This window comes from Paramisgurnus dabryanus, chromosome 15 (genome assembly GCF_030506205.2).
Source record: "Paramisgurnus dabryanus chromosome 15, PD_genome_1.1, whole genome shotgun sequence".
Lineage (NCBI taxonomy): Eukaryota > Metazoa > Chordata > Actinopteri > Cypriniformes > Cobitidae > Paramisgurnus > Paramisgurnus dabryanus.
This window is the reverse complement of record NC_133351.1, coordinates 20,326,043-20,346,417: the sequence shown is the minus strand read 5'-3', so window position 1 is coordinate 20,346,417 and position 20,375 is coordinate 20,326,043. Positions and strand designations below refer to the sequence as shown.

The window sequence follows — 20,375 nt, the reverse complement described above, 5'->3', positions numbered from 1 at the left end:
GTAACCCATGGTTTAAAAACTGAGGTACGTATTTAACCGTGAACTAACTGTATTGTTGCATCCTAGTTCATACACACACATGTATGTCCAAACACCTTGTAATAGTGGATTTTGCATAATATGTTCCCTTTCGGCTGGAAGTTATATGTATATTTAAATGTTTAGTCGTCCTCTCTGAATCTGGATAAATCTTAACAGAAATTTTAAGTCAAGGGCCTTATCAACATGAGCTTCCTCTGTTCTCTATTTACAGAGCCTGTGTGATACTTGGAGTTATTTTCATCTTATCCTCTTTGTGTATTTTGGGGAAGGCCATCCATGATCTGGCTGTCAAGCTTCTTCCTGAAGTGGTGAGTGGGTCAATATAATGGTAATATGTAATAATAAATTAATAGTTCACCCAAAAAATAAAATTCTGGCATCATTTACTCATACACAGGTCAGTCCAAAATCATATTAATATGTTTTTTTAAAGTCAAATGTGACTTTTCCTTTTAGGAACATCATTAGAGTGATTCAATAATGACAAAAATAAAGCAAAAATAAATTTTAATTTTGGTTGAACTATTAAGGTGAATCTTGCTAAACTAATCCTTTCATTTTTTTTTTTACAGTGAATGTAATTTAGCCAGTAACAGAAACAGATGTAGTTTATATAGTATTTTAAACCCACTAGTCAGATGTGGATTTTTCACTATATAGCTAACAGCAGTCTGTTCAGTCATCATCCATTAATGATTCTGGGACTGGCTTCATTCCAGTGAGCTGCTGGATAATTATTTCAGAGGTTGTGATGGTTTTGCAATTTAATCTCCTTTGATTTAATCTGTTTTACACTTCTGATAAATCTCTTATTAAAACCCTACAAAATTACAGAACATGTATTCTTACAATCCCCAATCAACCAAAGGTTTATTGATGTTCAGATCCAGAGCAGTTATCTCTGCATCACAATATATCATCTATGTTTATGTGCTTATATTGAGTTCACACATACATACTCTGGACCACTGGTTCCCAATCAGAGATCTGATATACTTTGAGCTCAAATAAAGATGCATAAAACGTTCCACTATTAATTTTAATGAAAACTTTAAGTAAAAAGGTTGGGAACCACTGCTCTCTACACGTACTGGAGTACATGGATGTATTGCTCTAAGCTACATAACCATCAGTGCAACTCTCACAGACGTTCGTATCAGTAAATATACAAATTTCTCGTATTTTTCATGTGACTCAGCACAATAGTTTGAGCTGGCGCATTCACCATAAGGTTGACAAGGTTCATCGGTACTGTTTACTCTTAAATTTGAGAGACCCTAACTCAAACCTATATATCTATATGTAAAAGTGACACTGGTTTATGAATAAAAAAGAATAAACAATGAGAAGAAAAAAATAGAGAAGAAAAAACAATGCCAGGTCTGTGCTGTAACTTGGTGCAGACACAAAAGATACTTTCTGTTGAAATACATTACACTTTCAGAAAAATAGGTCCAAGCTAGTGAACATTACCTTTAAAAAAGTCCAAATAAGGTATGCATTTGGTACCAATATGTATGCACACTTAAGGTGCAAATGTGTACTTTTTGAAAGAGTGCCACCCCTTGTGACAGCTATAGGGACCAATTTTTGACAATTTTTCTGAAAGTGTAGAACTCGTGCTGAGAGACATGAAAAAGAAGGCAACCGTGTCCAAGAAGATGATTTAATAGATGTACATTAACAAAATAGTTACCATTGGCGGCTGGTGACTGCTCTTCCAAGGGGCGCAAATTTAAAATATGTGTTCCTTGAATCATGTGAACCATGTGCATCATGCGTCTAGTCAAAATAGGCGTTGGAAGGGTTTATGATAAAAGAGACGCTCGCGTTCACAAAATACTCTAATTTAACACTAAACTCAGATTACACAAGAGATTAAGCGAGTATCTGGCAAACTCGAGCGTCACTTTTATCAACCCAGTCTCACCCCATTTCGTCAATATTTGACGACACTTGACCATTCCTCATATGTTGAAGTGAAGGGTATACCTTTTGCGTCATTTTTTGACGAACTGGGGACTTCAATACTATTACGTCCGTTGCATTCTCTTTCCTATTTTATTACCATTTGCGCGTCGGTTTAGGGTTAGATTTACATAATGACATCCCTACCCAAACCTAACTCTAACCCCAACGCCAGGTGACAACTGTTTCTAACCCCAACGCCAGGTGACAACTGTTTAATTTCGCGTACACTGTTTAATTTCGCGTACACTGTTTAATTTTGCGTAATCTAACCCTAAACCGACGCGCAAATGGTAATAAAATAGGAAAGAGAATGCAACGGACGTAATAGTATTGAAGTCCCCAGTTCGTCAAAAAATGACGCGAAAGGTATACCCTTCACGTCAACATATGACGAATGGTCAAGTGTCGTCAAATATTGACGAAATGGGGTGAGACTGTGTTACTTTTATCATAAACACTTTAGACGCATCTGCAGCAGGCACTTATTTTGACAATCTGCATGATGCACATGGTTCACATGATGCCTCGAACGCATAATTTTGAAATGACGAACCACACACATGACGGGCTAAATTCATGCTGTCACTGGCCGCCACTGATAGTTACACTACACTTTTGTCAAGAACATATTGTATGTTTCCAATCATATTGTTGCATTGTTGCTTCTCACAAAACAACACTGACAGCGCATGTAAACAAACTAGTGCAATTTAAATTCCTCCATTTAGTTACTTTTATGTCTGTGGCAAAATATACATTCCTCTGCATGTCCTTGTACTTCATGCTGTAATTCCACTCATTCATGAATTTCAGCTCTTTGTAGAAAAGCTAAGGCGAGTTAAACATTAACTGCTCTTCTGGATAAATGACTTCCTGTTAAATATGTGGCCTGTTTGATGAATGAAAAGATGACTCCGACATTGTCTTGTTTTGAATGGATTCTTGTCATGTTTTGGTTCAAGCACCATAATGAAACTCCACTGGAGCTGATTTACTGATGAATGTGTGCTGGCTGTAAGCCCTCTATTTCAACCGTTTTGTTCTTTTAGACTTTGATAAATTTCCATTTGCAAATGAGCTTCCATCATTTTTTAAACTCTCTTTTTGGCATTCGTTTGGAATTTTTTCCTCTCACATTCATTACTCTCTTAATTGAATCACCTGGCCCTTCATGTCAGTACACTTCACTGACAAACTCACTGAGCCTCTGGTGTCTTTAGCTGTGTGATCCAATTCATCTAAATTGGCAGTCTCAGCTGGCTGGTCTGCAGCTTAAGAGATGAAAGTCTGAACTTCAACACGTCCCTTGTCTCTCAGCTGTTACTTACAGACAAAGGTCTCTGAACAGACCGGCTGAATAGAAATGTAGGAGAAGTTGTTCTGGATATGTGTGGGTGAGCAAGGCAGAAAAGAAATAAAGAGAAGCAGGAGAGACAAGCCAGCTTTAGTCCATCTTTGATGTATTTGTTCTGAGTAGTATAAACAGGATATTCATTAATGTTTATTTCATAATGCACCACCACTGAAATATAATGCTTGACTATATATTTTCTTTTTGTACTTAAACTAACCTTTAACATTTAAGTGTTATCCTTATTACACGTTTTCTAGATTTATACATTACAAAAAATTATGCACCAATTGAGTAATTGGTTTTTCATCCACATTCTTGGTTTTAAAGATGTTTAGTAACGTTGTATATATATATGTGTGTGTATATATACCTTATATATACACCTTTCGTATATATACACCTTATATCTTTCAACATATGTGTATATATACACAGTATGTTAATCTCTACATTTCTGCTGTGAAAATGGCTTTATTTGTCTTCTCTCATCAGGATGACTTTCTGTTTAGTGTTTCCATTGTCAGTGGCATCATATGTATCATTCTTGCTGTTGCCAAGTTTATGCTGGGCAGGATTTTGACCAGCAGAGCCCTCATAACTGATGGTATGGCACACACACTCATTAACACACCTATTAGCATCCTGTACTACACTGTAAAGAATAAAAGCTGCTCTATTAAAAAAAAAAATCTTCAATTGGTAACACCTTAAAAAATATGTTTGTAAACTTTTTATTTTAAGTGAACATTTTCAAATTAAAAGTTTCAGTTATTTTCACTTTAATGGCAGAGTGCATGATTTCTGAAAAACAATTTGGAAAAGGGAGTTGGGCTGACTACCAAAACACACTTTTAGCCAATCAGCAATAAGGGGGGTGTCTACTACCGACATCTATGGCCCTGTACCAAATGGCGCACGTCATGTGGACTTTCGGTCTTGTGGCCTTAAATTGCGCGTGCTCGCTTATAGTCTACGTGTCCGTTGGGTGTCCCATCTGTCATTTTTGCGCTTCGAAATGTGCTCATCAGCGCCCCCTTTGCCCCTTGATGCGGTCTTTGGTGAAGCCCGCACTGCAGCAGGCTTCGCACAGTTTACCAACCCAGAAGTCCTTGCGAAAAAGTTATCAGACCAATCAGACGATGGATGGCAGGAGTTCACACTGACACACTTTCTTTCTTCGTATTTCCGGCGTGACGCTCGAGTCTGTCCCAAAATACGACTTTCGGTCACCCACGTGGACTCGCATTAAGGGTCCCTAAAGTCTGCACTACATGATGTCATCAAAGTGTGGACTCTGATGAGGACCACAAGTCGGGAGTGTGCCATTTGGGACAGGGCCATTGCCTGGGTTGCGTATACAGTATGTGGGGTGGGTCTATCAAATGAAGGTCCAGATTCTATTGGGGTAGGGGCGTGTTTGTTTAGATTATTTTAAATGTCAACATTGAGAGAGATCATGGACCCTGCATTTAAGCACTACCAATTGAAGTATTTTTTCCAACTTTTACTTTTTACACTGCAACTCTTTATAAACTTTTAGAGGCAATGTGTCTATAACAACCCAGGCTCATTCGCCATACGTACCTCTGCCTATATTTCTGTATAGCCTAAATACGTTCCTCCACGTATACATATTTCTGCATCTTTTAATGGAATGTCCATTAGAGGTGTTTGGTTATGAAGCAGACACACACAAATTAAAACCTGCTCATGTTTAAGTAGATTTGTGTCATTTGGTAGGCAAGAAATGCACGGCATGCCTAGTGACTTACGGTGTCCTTGTGGTTTAATTTGAATAAAACTCAGCCAATTAATATGCTTCCTTATCCATGCCTTATCCAAACACAATCAATATGACAAGCATGAACTAAAGAATAAACGGGAATAATGTGAAGTATTGTCTTCTTCGTAACCTTGAATGAACTCACATCAAAACTGAGAAAAAGCTAAAGTGTCTCTAGTGGACACTTCATCTGAAAGATGCAGCAAGATATGCACCAGGAGAAACATGTTTCAAGTTATGCAGAGGTACGTAATTCCAATGAGACTGTGTAGGTCTATTACCAACCACTTTGAACTGTTGAATCATATATCTGTATTTATTCCTTCAAACAAACTGTTTCTGTTAGCTGGAATCTAAGGAAACATGAATATTTCCTATAGGACACCTCTGAAAAAACGTCTGCACGTGTCTGTTCGGCACGTTAACACTTGCTATTATTCTCACATTTGTCTCTGGTGGGTTCAATCACAAGTGGTGAGAGGAGTGAGATTTCTGTTTACACCTGCTATTCATGTGCATTTCAAAAGTGTCTCCTGTGACCACTTGTGATCGGATTTAATCTAGGAGAAAGACCAACTGTGAAATTGTTGTAAAAAGACATTATCGTGTTTTTCCTATATTGTTGGTTAAAAATGGCTTTTTTTGAGTGCAATAAAATGTTCCCAACATCATTCTCCTCTTTAATTCAGCAGATTGCTGCTTATACTCTCAGCTTTATAATTTGGAAGATTGATGAGCTAACAGAAAATCTAATTATGTCGCATTTGATTTTTTATTAGGTTTTAATTCTTTGGTTGGAGGCATCATGGGCTTTTCAATCCTTATTAGCGCTGAGGTGTTTAAACATCACCAAAATGTTTGGTATCTGGATGGAACCGCCGGGGTCCTGATTGGACTCATCATTCTAGCTTATGGGATCAAGTAAGAATATTCAATCTATTACCTGCAGAGCATAATAATGTTTTAAAGGGGACGTTTTACAAGACTTTATTAAGATGTCAAATAAATCTTCGGTGTCCCCAGAGTACGTATATGTGAACCACATAGATCATTTATTATAGCATGTTAAAATTGCCACTATGTAGGTATGAGCAAAAATGTGCCGTTTTGGGGTGTGCAAATGAGCTGATCTCTGCACTAATGGTGCTTTTCCATTCCATAGTACCCCACGGTTTGGTTTTAGCTTTTCCATCGAGTTTAGTAAGACTTCAAAGTGGGAGGGATTATAGGCGTGTCATTATATTTGCGCTGCCTACTGCTGTGACATCATACAAGTGAGAGCATTGTTGGAATACACCCCCATACATTCTTTTAACGTTATTTCTCAGTCCGCCACAAAATTAAAATTGGCCACAACACATAGATGTTTATATATCGCATTTATCACTACCTCTATCTCACATGACATTTTCTGTACAAACACCCGTGGCGACGGTCGACGTGCTTCGCCGAGCCTCATTTAAGGGGCTGTTTACACTTGGTATTAAGATGTGTTTTCATCGATCGGATCACAAGTGGACGAGAGAGACACATTACGTTAGAGCCCTGCATTTCAGCCCGAGCCCGACGGGGCCCGACCTGTTTACGCCCTTCGGGTCGGGTTTCGGGCCAATTTTAACGTCACAGCAGATACGCGGGCCGGACCTCGGGCTTATTTAGGCTTCTCCATCTTTTTATAGTTTTCAATTTAATTAAAAGAATCTTTTAACAGACATTTATGATTGCAAAACAAACATTGGAAGAGGTTTAACCTATCGCATGAGTCCGCTACGCACAGCCACACATTTACAATGCAGCTGTTTTAACAGCGTATTTAAACAGCAGGATCTTCAGCGCACCAGGAAAAATTATAAATGGAGTACTAGATTAAAACCTTGGATACTGTAAATAATCTATGCAGACAGCATCCAAGACATAATCTATTAAAGACTTCTCCCTGTATTAATTTCGTGTAAGAAGGCTGTGTCTTTATTTCTTGTTTGTGTATGGATCGACTTAACTGTTGGATGGATACATGAATAGCCATGTTCTGTGGTAAATCCTTACATTTAAAAAAAAATGTATATGCAAAAGCGAAGTTGTAAGATAAGGTAGCATGCATGTTTATTCTGTTTCATGTTTATTTCGTTTCGTTTTGTATAGCCCTTTTTATTTTTTTATTTCTGCACCCGTTGCAACTGCGAGCAGCAGAGCAACCTGCCATCGCTTTTTAAAAATAGTGTGTGTTGATAATAAACGTTTAAACTAACATTGTGATATGCTGAAAATATTTATTTTATGTAGTTGATATTAAAGGCAAGTGAAGTGTTGATTTGAGAGGATCAATTCATCAAACATGTCGTCAACTTGCTGTCGGCCGCTAACCACTTGGTTATCATAAAAAACTTTAACAAACAAAAACTGCTCTAAAATGTTAATAAAAAAGAAATATAACTATTTTGCCAATTAAAACAAAACTGAACTGCTTTAATTGCTGCAAGAGTACAGCTGTACAAGCTGTGTAAGGAGTTATTTTTTGCTATTTCTTTGGATTTCTTTTGCAAAATCTATGCGGAATTTTGCAGAATGATTTAAAATGTTTTAAAATGATCCGAGAGAATGTGCGCTGTGAATATTACAAAACAATAAAATATTTTATAACTATATTATACATTTTATTAAAGGATTACCATGAATTAAACTGGACCAACATGAACCAACAGATAATGGATAATGTGCTGTCACAACCATAGTTTTATAATAATATACATATTACTGTCTACAGTGTAAGAGTAAAAAGAAAAGGATTCTCATAATGAATGTAGCGTATATAGCAAGATAATTTCATCAGTTTAACAACACAATGTATATATATATATTTATCTTGTAAACAGATTTGAAATAATAAATAATTGTCGCATCATGTAGCAAGAGAGACGATAGAGATCTCATTAACTTCTCCGCAGAAAGTTTTATTTCAAATTCAAGTTTTACATATTAAATAGACTATTAAAAAGTTTGTGCTTCTCTCATAAAAACCTCACAGCAGACAGCACAGACTTCTACTCACAAACACACACGATGCAGTGACTATATCTGCGGACACAGATTCCTAATGGGGAGAATTAAAAAGTTCGGACTCGGGTCGGACTCGGGCTGAGAATTCTGATAAGCTGTCGGACAAGGGCCGGGCTGGGGCCTAAGCTTCTCGGGCCAGGGCCGGGTCAGGGCCTAGATTTTTGGCCCGTGCAGGGCTCTACATTACGTTTACACCTGGTATTTAAATCCGTCTCTTTTGTCCACTTTCGACCACTTCTTTCTTGAAATACTGTGAGGGGACGATCTGTGAGACGGTGGGCGAGTCTCTCTGCTGTCATTCAAACGCGAGCGGGAGTAATTATGATATCATTTGGTATCAGCTCGGGTTGCTTGGAACTCCAACTGAGGTGGTACTAAAAAAGTATCAGGTACTATGCAATGTAAAAGTGGCATGGTTGGACAGTGCAGATTAAGGGGTGATATTATCCCTTTCTGACATCACAAGGGGAGTCAAATTTCAATGGGCCCTATTTTAATGATCTGAAACGCAAGTGCGAAGCGCAACGCGCAAGTGAGTTTGTGGGCGGATCTTGGGCGCTGTTGCTATTTTCCCGGCGGGAGAAATAACTCTTGCGCCGGGCGCAAATCAATAAGGGGTTGGTCTGAAGTAGGTTCATTATTCATAGGTGTGGTTTGGGCGTAACGTCAAATAAACCAATCAGAACGTCATCCAACATTCCCTTTAAACGCAAGGGCGCAAGTTCCATGGCAGGTTGCTATTATTATGACGGATTTACCAGGCGCACGCCAGGAGGGGTTCACAGCCGAGGAGACCGACGTTCTTGTAAGAGCAGTCAAAGACAGAGAAGTTGTTTTGTATGGGGATAGGAGAAACCCGCCCAAATCAGCGTAGGTTAAACAGGCGTGAGAGGAAATAGCCACAGTCTCATCAGCTGGCATCCCCATCGTTGCGTCCAAAAAAGCGCTACAATGATGTCAGGAGACGGGGGAATCCCAAGCTTGCCAGCATAAATCGGGCACGCCGTGTAACGGGAGGTGGATCTGCCTCTACACAGGACCTGACGCTTGCAGAGGACATCGCTGCGTCCACCCTCACCGCTGAAAGGGTTTGGGGGCTTTGAAATCGGACCCAAGAAACGCAAGCAAGGTCCAACCCCAAAGTACTCTAACAAATCAAGTTCACATACATTAATGTTTCTTATGAAAACATTTGAATTATTATTTACATAAAATAAACGTAATACAGCCACACAACAAACTTATGAAAATATTTTAATCGTTATTTGCATGAGAATTTTTTAACGCAGCCACACAATAAATAAAAACTATCACCACAATGCTCACCACAATGATTTCCCTTATCTCATGTGTTAATATTTGTTATTGTAACAATGTATGATTTGCAAAAATAACTGTTGCATCTGTGTAGATTAGATAAGCAAAGTGTGTGCGCGTTGTGCACGCTATACATTATGGTCAAGCATGCGCCCTTAAAATAGCATAATGAACAACGCGCAACACGCCACTGACTTTAGACTAGTTTTTTTCTGGTCAGTGGCGCAATTGTTTTTTGAAACTGCAAAATAGCATCAGGGATGGTTTGCGCCGGAACACGCCTCTTTTTTTGCGCTGAACCGCCCAGGGAGCGCAAGTTCATTCCCTAGTTTGCTGACGTGCGTCTGTGGAGGGAAAAACTCGCTGCGCGCCGGTGCAAAATACGAATGATACATGCGTCACTGACAAAGTCAATTGCGCTGGGTGCAAGATAGGGCCCAATGGCCTATTATTTCACATGCTTGCAGAGAATGGTTTACCAAAACTAAGTTACTAGATGGTTCACATTTTCTAGGTTGATAGTAGCACTGGGGACTCAATTACAGCACTTAAACTTGGAAAAAGTCCCCATGATATGTCCCCTTTAATGTCCCCTAAAACTTTTAGAGAGAAAATGTGGTTTTTAAAGCATTGGTCCCCGCAATGCGGTTCTCATGGAGGTTCTCATATTACTTCTCTCCTGCAGGCTGCTGATTGACATGGTACCACGAGTAAGACAAACTCGAAACTATGAGCGCTTTGAGTAATGCTGGATCAGAGAAGAAAGGCAACGGTATGGATCCATCCATGCTGAGATACCCCGCCACCACCCTCTGCTCCTCCCCTGCCTCTCTCTCATCACACCCAAATACATCCAAGAATAAAGTCTGCTGGCAGCCAATTCAGCATCATGCTCAGTTCTCATCACACTTTTCATCTCATGATATCCTCTTATACGCAGCATAAAATCTTGTGGGTGAATGAGGGGGAATTAACATAAATGCAGAGCTAAAGGGGGAAACAATAAGTCCAGGCACTTTCTTTGACAGGAGATTCTGATTTTAAAGAGAGATGTGCATTTATAGTGTCCATATAGTCTTCTTGCCACATTTTTAAATACTGTTTCGCTTTCATATTTTGGAGTAAATTTTGATCTCGGTGTAATTACATTTCATATCAATGTGTATTTAAAACCATTTGCAGCTTTTAATGCACTAAGCATTAGTGATATCTCTATAGATAGCCAGCATTCATCGTTTCTTCCCTCCCAAAATGATTATATTATACACGATGTATGGTATGTTTATATTTGACTGTAAAATATTGTATATAATCTTTCAGAGCACTTCCAGTATAGCACTCATTTCAATAATGAAAGCACATTAAACATGCACTGGGGCGACAAGTGCATATTAAAGGTTTCTCTCATCCACAGTTCAGGGTCCACAGGTATCTGTGATGGGGAAAAACAATACAGATTACGATTACACTGAGCCTGTATGTGTTGATAATGGAAATGTTCAACCAGCACAAACCCCTCAATATGAGTTGTAGTTATAAATAGCTTGACTCCTATCCAAACATCTCCAATACAGCAAAAATGGCTTAATTTGGAAACATATCTGGCATCCATTTACACTTATACAGTGTCTTATTGACACATTTAAGCCTGGTTTCACAGATAAGGTGTAGCTGCTGTAAAGCCAGGGCTAGGCCTAAGTTAAATTTAAGAATATTTTATAAACATACCTTAGAAAAAGACATTACTGGTATGTTTATTGAGACAAATTAATGGCATATTTTAAGATCTGTCAGTGCAAGTTATTTTTAGTTGAGACAGCTCAAACATATGTTTTAAACTACTAGCCTTAAGCTTTGTCTGTAAAACCGGTTAGTCTTATTATATATGTAGCAATCTTACAAGCAGCAATTAATATAATTTTTTTTTTTTAAGCTATTCTTTAGTGCCAGGTTAGATGATGGCTAGAACAGGTTGAAATATTGTCTGATGCACAAATAATTGATTCTGGCTTTAGCGGACATGATTGGTAAACAATTCATTGTGAATATGAAGCACATTTAAGTAGCACACTGTTTAACAATACTAATGTGAAATATGAGTTGTTATCTTTGATTTGTTTATCCATAATAATCCCATATATCTGCAGGATAAACCCCCTGACAAGCACAGTAAATTCATTTCTGTTCTTTTTTACTAGTGATGAAAGCAATTTAGCAGTTGTGGGAACCATTTCTTTACAGATTATCATACACACATATTTATTCATTACATATATATATAGTATGTATTATTATAAAGAATATAGTGTACACGCAGCACTTGATCGTTTTAAATGTCTTTTGTTGTCTGTCTCTTTACATTTGGGACAGAAATGTATCTGAATGTATATGACTGTGATGAATTCGCAGCTGACCTACACTGGGTTGTTTCATGGTCAAATATTGACAAACCCAATTTCAACCCATGTGCTAGATTGTTTTAACCCTTAGTTGAGTACCAACAACCCAGAATAATGTTAATTATAACCCAACAGTTGTCCATATTTGACCCAACTATGTTGAAACAACCAAGGATTTTTATTGACTGTATTGCACACTGATGTATGAAGTACAACAATATTATCAGACAATCACAAACCTAGAAATAATCTTTTGTGTACTGCTGAATGTGATTTCATCTCAAGAGGGAACCTTTACATATTTGTGCTGTTTAAATCATCAGGACAAAATGGTTAGTTTTAATTTATTTATTATTGATTTTGTCATACAGGTGAAGCTATTGGCACATGATGTATTACAATGGTGTTATGTTCATTTCATTTCTGGATCAATTGACATCTTTTGTTAACTTGAATGTTTTTCAAATTCAGTGTTTCATATTAAAACTGTATAGACTGCCAATGGTAACTATTATTTTAGTGTGCCGAATGCTATATTTTGTTTACACTAAAAATATTCAAATGTCAGGTCACTTTTTATTGTTTATTTGCATTGTTCTGTTCTCATTTGTCACTATATTTACATTTATGCATTTTTATCCGAAGCACCTTACAGTGCATTACACATTATGTATGTTCTCTGGCTTCAAATCCACAACCTTTTGCACTGTTAATGCAATGATCTACCACTGAGCTACAGGAAAACTCATTAGTCGTATTGTGCTGGTTTGTAAATCTCTACACATGTGTACAGTAGATCCTAATGTATCATCAACCAGTGTTGGAGAATGGTGTTGTATGGTCATAGATTTTAGTGGCTATTGTTGCTTGTGGATTACTATTAAGAATAGCGGGATCACACAATGAGTATGACTCCTATATTGGCCTGCGGGTAAACTTATAAAGATTGTACAAATCAAAAATCTGTCTCGATTCCAAAGATAAAACTACTAGTTAGGCCCTGTTTTAGTTAGCCTAGACATTAAGACATGTCTGTTGTAATGCTGTAGTGTAGTCTTAGCATTTACGTAAGCAATATTCACTGCTGTGCTTTGCATGTAGACAAACCATTTACCCACTAAATGCTGCACAAACATGTACTGACACATGAGCACATGCATACACAAGCAAATGCAGACACAACATTTCCAATGTAAAATCATGTCTGGCACATAGACGAAAGGTTTTGAATGTACATTTACTTCATTAGTAATACTACTGATATCTATATTTATGTAGAACATGTGAAAGATGAATAGCTTAACTGTAAAAGTTGTACAAAATAATAAAATCTTTAAAAAAAAAACATTTCTAATCATTTTTGTTTTTTTCTTACCTGTTATATTGTGTATTTTACGAATACATGTTTCATGACAAATAAGCACACTTTAACAGTAACCCTAACAAGTAAACACATATTATGTCAGAGTTTTATAGAAATATCATAGGGTTAAATTCGCTCTGAAGGCAAAAGTAAAACCTTAAAATTTGCATTTGGCAACTGAGCTAAAATAACACAAGACCCATTTTAAAGTTGTTTCTTTCTGTCAGTGTTAAATATTTTGTATGTATCCTTTAATGACCATAATTACATCTGTTGGATATCAATAATGAATCAAAATTTGATATCTGTGTGACTGCTGTTCATCTGTTTAAACAGGTGTTGTGCACTTATCATTTCTGAACACTAGATGGCGGAATATTAACAAGCAGTTACACTGACCGTAGTTCATTACTGACAATGAAATGAACTCCACAACCACCCTCAAATATAGAGATGTCTGAATCAGAAACTAGATAAACACACGTGTTAAAAACATCAAATAGTTGGAAAAAAACTTTGCGTGGCTTGCATACTTAAACAAATCGCACTCATTTATTATAATTTTTATTGTATTAAATAAAGTCACTATACTATTTCAGGTTTGTCATTAAGAACTTTGTTTCACTTTGATTTTTGCTAAAGAAAACACAGTTTATATAAAAATTAAATGATTTATTTGTGTAATGCATGTGTCATACTTCATACAGCCAGCAGGAGGCACCGAAAGAAAGATGACAGATCTGTGTGTCACCCGTGATCTTTGCAGACAACACAAATGATTGTTTCACTCACACAGATAAATTCACAAATTACAAAGTATGCACTGCACTATTGTGTGGAATCTCTGCACAGAGTAAGGGTAAAACTTGTTGACAGTATTATTGGATACCAAAGTACTTTGACCCTTAACCCTTTTACTGAAAACGTGATGTGCACCTTCGAATTAATTTAACTTTGACATACTTTTGTCTTGAAGCAAAATCTTGGTCTCTTTTTAAAGTTTGAAGTTGTGAATATTAAATAAAAAAATAGATATAGCAGTTTAAATTTAAAATAAAGCAATTAAGTATATATTTCATATTAAAAACCCATAAAAATGAAAATATTTTACTCCCAAAATGCCATAAAAATAAGGCAATGAGTCTCATTTAAATATTATCAACAATGAGGTTTTTGTTACACTTTTATTGGTTTAAGGCCACTAGGTGTCAATGGTTTGCTGCATAGTAACAAATCAGAAATTAATAAACTACTGTCACTGCATCATTATTAATGAAAAATAAAGGTTTTAAAATATGAAAACTACATTTTTAGAGCTTTCCAATGATATATACTTTCTCAAGATTTTTGAAGGATTTATAATAGTATATTATAATGATTAATTATTATTATTATAATAATTAATATGTTTTCTTACGGGGTAAGCGACATTTAACAAAATACATTTTACTACTTAATTTCTACACTGTAAAAAAAGAATACGCTGAATTTACTAAAAATATAGTGCATGATATTTGTGTCACTCTTTTTAAGCAAGTTTCACATGGAATTTTAAGCAATTGCTTAAATTATTTTTAAGCTTAAACTGCTTAAGATTCCATGTTAAACTTACTTAAAAAAGTGGGTGCAAACAAAGTAATGCACTATATACAATTTTTTTTTAGTAAATCCAGCGTATTATTTTTTTTCAGTGTATCATCAAATGGCCTTGAGATATGAAAAACTTAATCTGAGAGCTTGCCAACAAAGTTTGTCAAGCTTAGTTCTGGTTAAGACTAAGAAATATTGTGTTAAATGTGTAACACCAAACGTCCCACCTGTGGGACAATGGCAGTTAAAATTAAGGATGTCATAATAAATGTCCAAAACAAAGTTTATTAAGATCTGCAGTGCCAAAAAAAAGGAAATAAAGTGATGTTCACCTACACCTTGCGGGGAAACCTACGATAAATAAAAGAGAATATACATGCAGCTGGATATTATTGCAAAATTTTCCCCTTCAAGCATAGTGATAAAAGACTCAGGGGTTTAACAAGCATGATGTACATTATCGGATTTATTGTATTGCTACTTACAACATGATTAAATAAATGAACATAAAATATTGATTTTAAATATTTTATAAGCTTGTTTGTAAAAAAGATTTTAAATGTAAGTAGTACCAATCAAGATAACTCGCAGTACCTGAAAGAGCGGTGTGTTATCAGTTTTAATGGTTGTTATTAGAAAAGGGACTGGGACTGACCAATCAGAACCAGTGTCCAAGAGATCTGTGCATTGTGTTATATATAGGTAGTATAGGAAAAATGTAACATGCTTGCAATTTCATATTTTAGCACTGTCCCTCAGTTAAATCTGTATTGTAATTCAGTAACATACATACAGTAAGCTTCAATTCAGTTTAATCTAATAAACACCACTTGTTGAAACTACCATCTGCCTTTCCGGTTTCCGACACTTGGATTTCAGAGGACTTCTGCAAGAAGCTCAGCGTGAGCTTTTGGTGTCAGACTGCTGAATGAACAGATTTCACACTGGAAACAGGCGTACAGTCAAACTAAAGCTTGGAGCCATGGTGACAGACAGACCACAGAAGCCAAAATCTCTTGGGCGAATGAAAGTGAGGTTCAGATGGGAGTCTAGCTTTTAAACGCTCCCCCAAAGTTATAGGGAATGACAGGAATCTCTCGAGCCATTCCTCCCCTGTCTCAAGTGTAAATCCCTGACTGACGTATTTGAAATGACTGTTACAGCTGTTCAGTGTTGTTTTTGGACTCTGGGTCTATAAATGCAAACTGGACTTTGACTTATTCAGATTCCACAACTCTCACATGTCAAAGAGGCTTAGTTTAGATACAATCTTGCTGTTTTCCCAGAATAGGACATTCTTTGAACTAAATGTGTCATTTAAAATCTTAAATCTATTTAAAAGCTCTAAATGAGTGACATTTGAGACTCAAAAACAAACTTGAAATCAAAGAGGTCTGTGTTGTTAATAACACAGTTGAGGTGTGGTGCATCTCTTCACATGCTATACTGTACATGCCTGCGAGGAGCTGATGGTTAAATGTTCCCATGGTTCACATTTCTCATTCCACTTTGTTCCCCGGCCGGTCAGGCTATACAGTAACTCAGAACCTGTTCAATTTTCTCCACCCTACTAAGACAGATGAACTAAATGCAGAGTTAAAGCTTTGTTCGGTGAATGGAGCAGCATTCCAGCGATGATGTGAAGCATACCACAACCCAAGATCATGAGCTACGGCTCACAGCTGCAGATCTGACACTTTATCTCCTTTGGCATGGCTTATCCTCCACGCTCCGATCCAGGAAGCTACTGTGTATCGACTTCTTAATCAATGTTTTATTGATGTGGTTTATGCATTTTGATGACATGATTATTGCAGATGTTTTATTGACAGAAAAAGCACATGGGTGCAGATGTTTGGTAACTTTTTCTGACAGATGTAGTTCTGAACCTCCTTTTATCAGATCAGATTTTTTTTTAATGGCTCAATAAGTTAATTTACAGATCTAACGCTTTTTTCCAAACTCTTTTTTTCTATTAAGCACATATTAACTGAGATCAGCTCATGCTTTGATCAGTCTGCTTTTGAAGTGTTCTGTATTAAATGTAGGCCATGTTGTCCATCCATCACATAATCACAAGATTAGTTTTGGTCTTCTTGTTTTGAAGCCTCAAATCCTCTTCACCGTGTTCATGAGACACCAGACAAAAGACTGGATTTTAGAATTGTATTGATTTAAAAGCACAGACGACCACGCTGCTGGAAACTAGTTTAAGGTTGTAAAGGCAAAATATCTAGATGCTTAAGTTTACAGTGGGATAGGATCCTATTAACAACAACACTGATTGAGACATCATTGCTGCTCGTGGAATGTATGATGGGGACCAAAGGGGTGCAGCTGTTGCTATGACAACAGCCATAAGCTACCATATGGAGGGGGAGGGTGAAAACAGGCATCTAATAAATGCCAATCAGTGGTGGATGGAGACGTCTGCAACGTGTTGGCAGATGGACTCAAGGGCACAACCGTGCAAATAGACAGACTTGCAATAGGGGTTCTCTGCAAAATCATTCCTTTGGGGATCTCAGTTCATGTGTTGAATATCAGCAATATAAATGTATTTCTTATTAAAGGACAAAAATAGATCTCATATTGCAGCAAAAATTTCCATCTTCCATCATCAGGCATGAGTCGAAATTCCAGCATCAACAACTTGCGGCTTATTAAATTTACTGAGTTAGCAAACGATCCAGAGCTTCTCGTGATGCATCCGCCTCGGGAATAAACATATGATGGATGCTGCCAGTAAAACAGCTGTTGTAAGTGAATAGGATTGTAACCTAAGTTACTCACCCCTGGGAATGTTAATGTGCAACCTTTGTTTGTGCGACCGGGCATATCTTATGAGTAAATGTTCCACCAATGTCCTTCAAAGCCAAAGTTAGTATGTAGCATCTGGTTTCCAATGCAGTGTTTACAAACAAAAGCAAATGGGGGAGGGCAATGGCATTCAAGCAATTAAGTTTATGATAGCCCCCTAAAGATTCAAGTCAACAGAGTGACGCAGGGATGATGTATTTTTGTATGCCAAGATAACAGGATCTTTACATGAACATAACTTTTATGAATTTTAAAGTCAAAATACTATAGTAATATAAAGCTAACCTTAAGCTACAAGGGAACTACACCATGGTCTCTCGATATCAATGTCATCACCAAGCATCCAACAGCTCTTTCAAATTTTTTGGAATACATTTCAAAACATGTTCCATAGAAAATACTCAATGTTTGTTGAAAATTGTGCCCAGGTTGCATTGTTTTTGAGATTTTCATGCGTAATGACGTTCAAGGTGGAGGTATTACTGCTGTGTTTGAGGTCGTAAAATAATATCAAAAACAATTAAAAAATATCTTGTGCCCATGTTGGCTTTCCTGATTTTGCCAAGCTGTTTATGTCCTCCGGGAAACATTATGTTGACCCTGGGAAAACTTTTTAATTAACCAATCAGATTTCAGAAATAAGTTTACAGTTTGTTTTAAGTTTAAGCTTACAACCAGGATTAGCTGTTTCTAGACCATTGTTTTTTTACTTATAATGTCCCTGTGATTTTAGGGTTTGGTTATGGTCAGGGTTGGGGTTTAGGGTGGGTTTAGGTTTTATTTAGAAAAATGTTGTCCTTGGGTCAACACAATATGTTGCCCTGAGGACATCAACCACTTGGCAAAATCAGTTTGAGCGGCTTATGTTAAACTGAGATTTTATTTAAGATGTTTAACTTAAACCCATGGGCAACCAAAAGTGCTAAAATGCTAACTTGCTTGTTTTGCATACAAAAATATGACATCCCTGCGGCACTCCATAACCGACAAATTTTCCTCTGGAATAATGAACAAGTAGGAACACTGAGAGCAGGTGTGGTTACCTGGATCTCTGCGCAGATTGTACGTAATTTGCTCTCAGACACGCCTCTAAAGGTTTCAACATGCTGTTAAAATAACTGCAGTAACGCAACTGTGAACAAATAGAGGAAATACTTGACTGAACTGATTCATATTGCGTAATCCTTTAAGAGTCATGACCAAAACATCTAACTGAAGCTATTTATTGGGAGATATTAAACTTGATAGTTCACTAGCTTATATAATAAGTTATGCTTTACAATATTAGTAAAGCATAACAAGAGCTAGCAAGTGCTAACTTGCATACTAGTGGTATATAATCTTTCCATCTGCTTTAAACAGTGTTTTGGTTTAAACATGTCATTTTGGGCTTTACTGTAAATAGAGCTGCTATTTTTGGACAATCAGCAGGTTGTGGTCAATCACACAGTGTTATTTCAGTCTTTTGTATAGGACTGTAAAGCGGGTGCTGGTGGATGTGATTCTGAACCTGCTGCAATATTATCATAACTAACTTTTCTAAAAATAATCACCATTCACATTTTCTCAAACACATAATTTTTTACCGGAAGACATGATTTTCATAAGAATGTACTGTATGTCTGTTATGTTGCCTGTGTTTGCCCTTCAGATGTGTTTGTTTGATGTAAATAGGACACATGTGATTATGAAAGTTGAGCTCTTAGATTGTTACACCCTGTTATTGAGAAACACCCAGAGTCCTTATTCAAGCTGGATAATGTTTGACTCAGAATACAAACACTGCTAGAAATGCATGAACAAGTTAAGGCACGTCTTACAATCTCTGTACACACAAATAAATACTCGTGTCAGCTGAATGCTGAAATTTAATAACTCGGTTGACTTCCTTTATTAGGGTCTCACATCCTCTGTGGTCAAAAGGGTGACTTAAAATGTTACCTAAGGGGAAGATATTTTATAAATAATGTTACAAATAATTTATCAAATAAAATAAAATAAAAAAACTTGAGAAAAAACGTTTAAAGATGACTATAAAGTGCGTATGCTTAAACAATATTTTTGTTCCATGAGAAAGTCACAATTTGAAATAACATTGAGGTGAGAAATACATTTTTGGATGAAATATGTCCATAAGGCAGATTTAGTGGCATTTATGCAAGAAAATGTAACCTTATAACCACGCATTGAAAATCTAATTAACAAAGTTATCCAAAAGCCAGGGCAGTCAGTCAAAGCTTGTCTGAATTTACGTTCTCCAGCTGGAGACCCCGCACAACAACCTCTGACCTTCAGTACCACAAAGAGCAAGGCTGTAGTCTTAGCTCAGTGAGGGCCGCTCATGTGTGGGAATTGCTTCCTGAGAGGGAATGGTTATAAAAGAGACGAACAAAGAAAAGAACAAAGAACTCTTTGTTGTAATTCCCAAAACCACCTATTATCTAATCTGAAGTACCAAGATACAGTTTCAGCAATGTCTGACTGTTTTTCTTCAGGGATGATAGTGTAGATTTTATGCAATAACTCTTTATTACTGTAATAAAGACAAACATGTTATGCCGCAGGTGCTTGTACCACATTTAACTATAGCTTGAGAAACATTAAAAGAGACTTGGGTTCCTATGGCCTTACCTGTAAAATCTCCTACCTTGTTCTTTAGTGCTGATAACTCCGCCCCTA

At 36.9% G+C, this 20,375-nt stretch overlaps 1 protein-coding gene across 1 annotated transcript in view; it reads left to right on the top strand.

Moving 5' to 3' along the window:
* tmem163a (transmembrane protein 163a) overlaps positions 1-13,250 on the top strand; it is a 34,274-nt gene extending 21,024 nt beyond the window's left edge. Inside the window, exons 5-8 of the mRNA XM_065251509.2 lie at positions 254-350; positions 3,860-3,971; positions 5,930-6,071; positions 10,210-13,250. Of these exons, the coding sequence (XP_065107581.1) occupies positions 254-350; positions 3,860-3,971; positions 5,930-6,071; positions 10,210-10,270 (412 nt within the window). The 3' untranslated portion in view covers positions 10,271-13,250. The remainder of the gene's footprint in view (positions 1-253; positions 351-3,859; positions 3,972-5,929; positions 6,072-10,209) is intronic.
* The last annotated feature ends 7,125 nt before the right edge of the window (positions 13,251-20,375 follow it).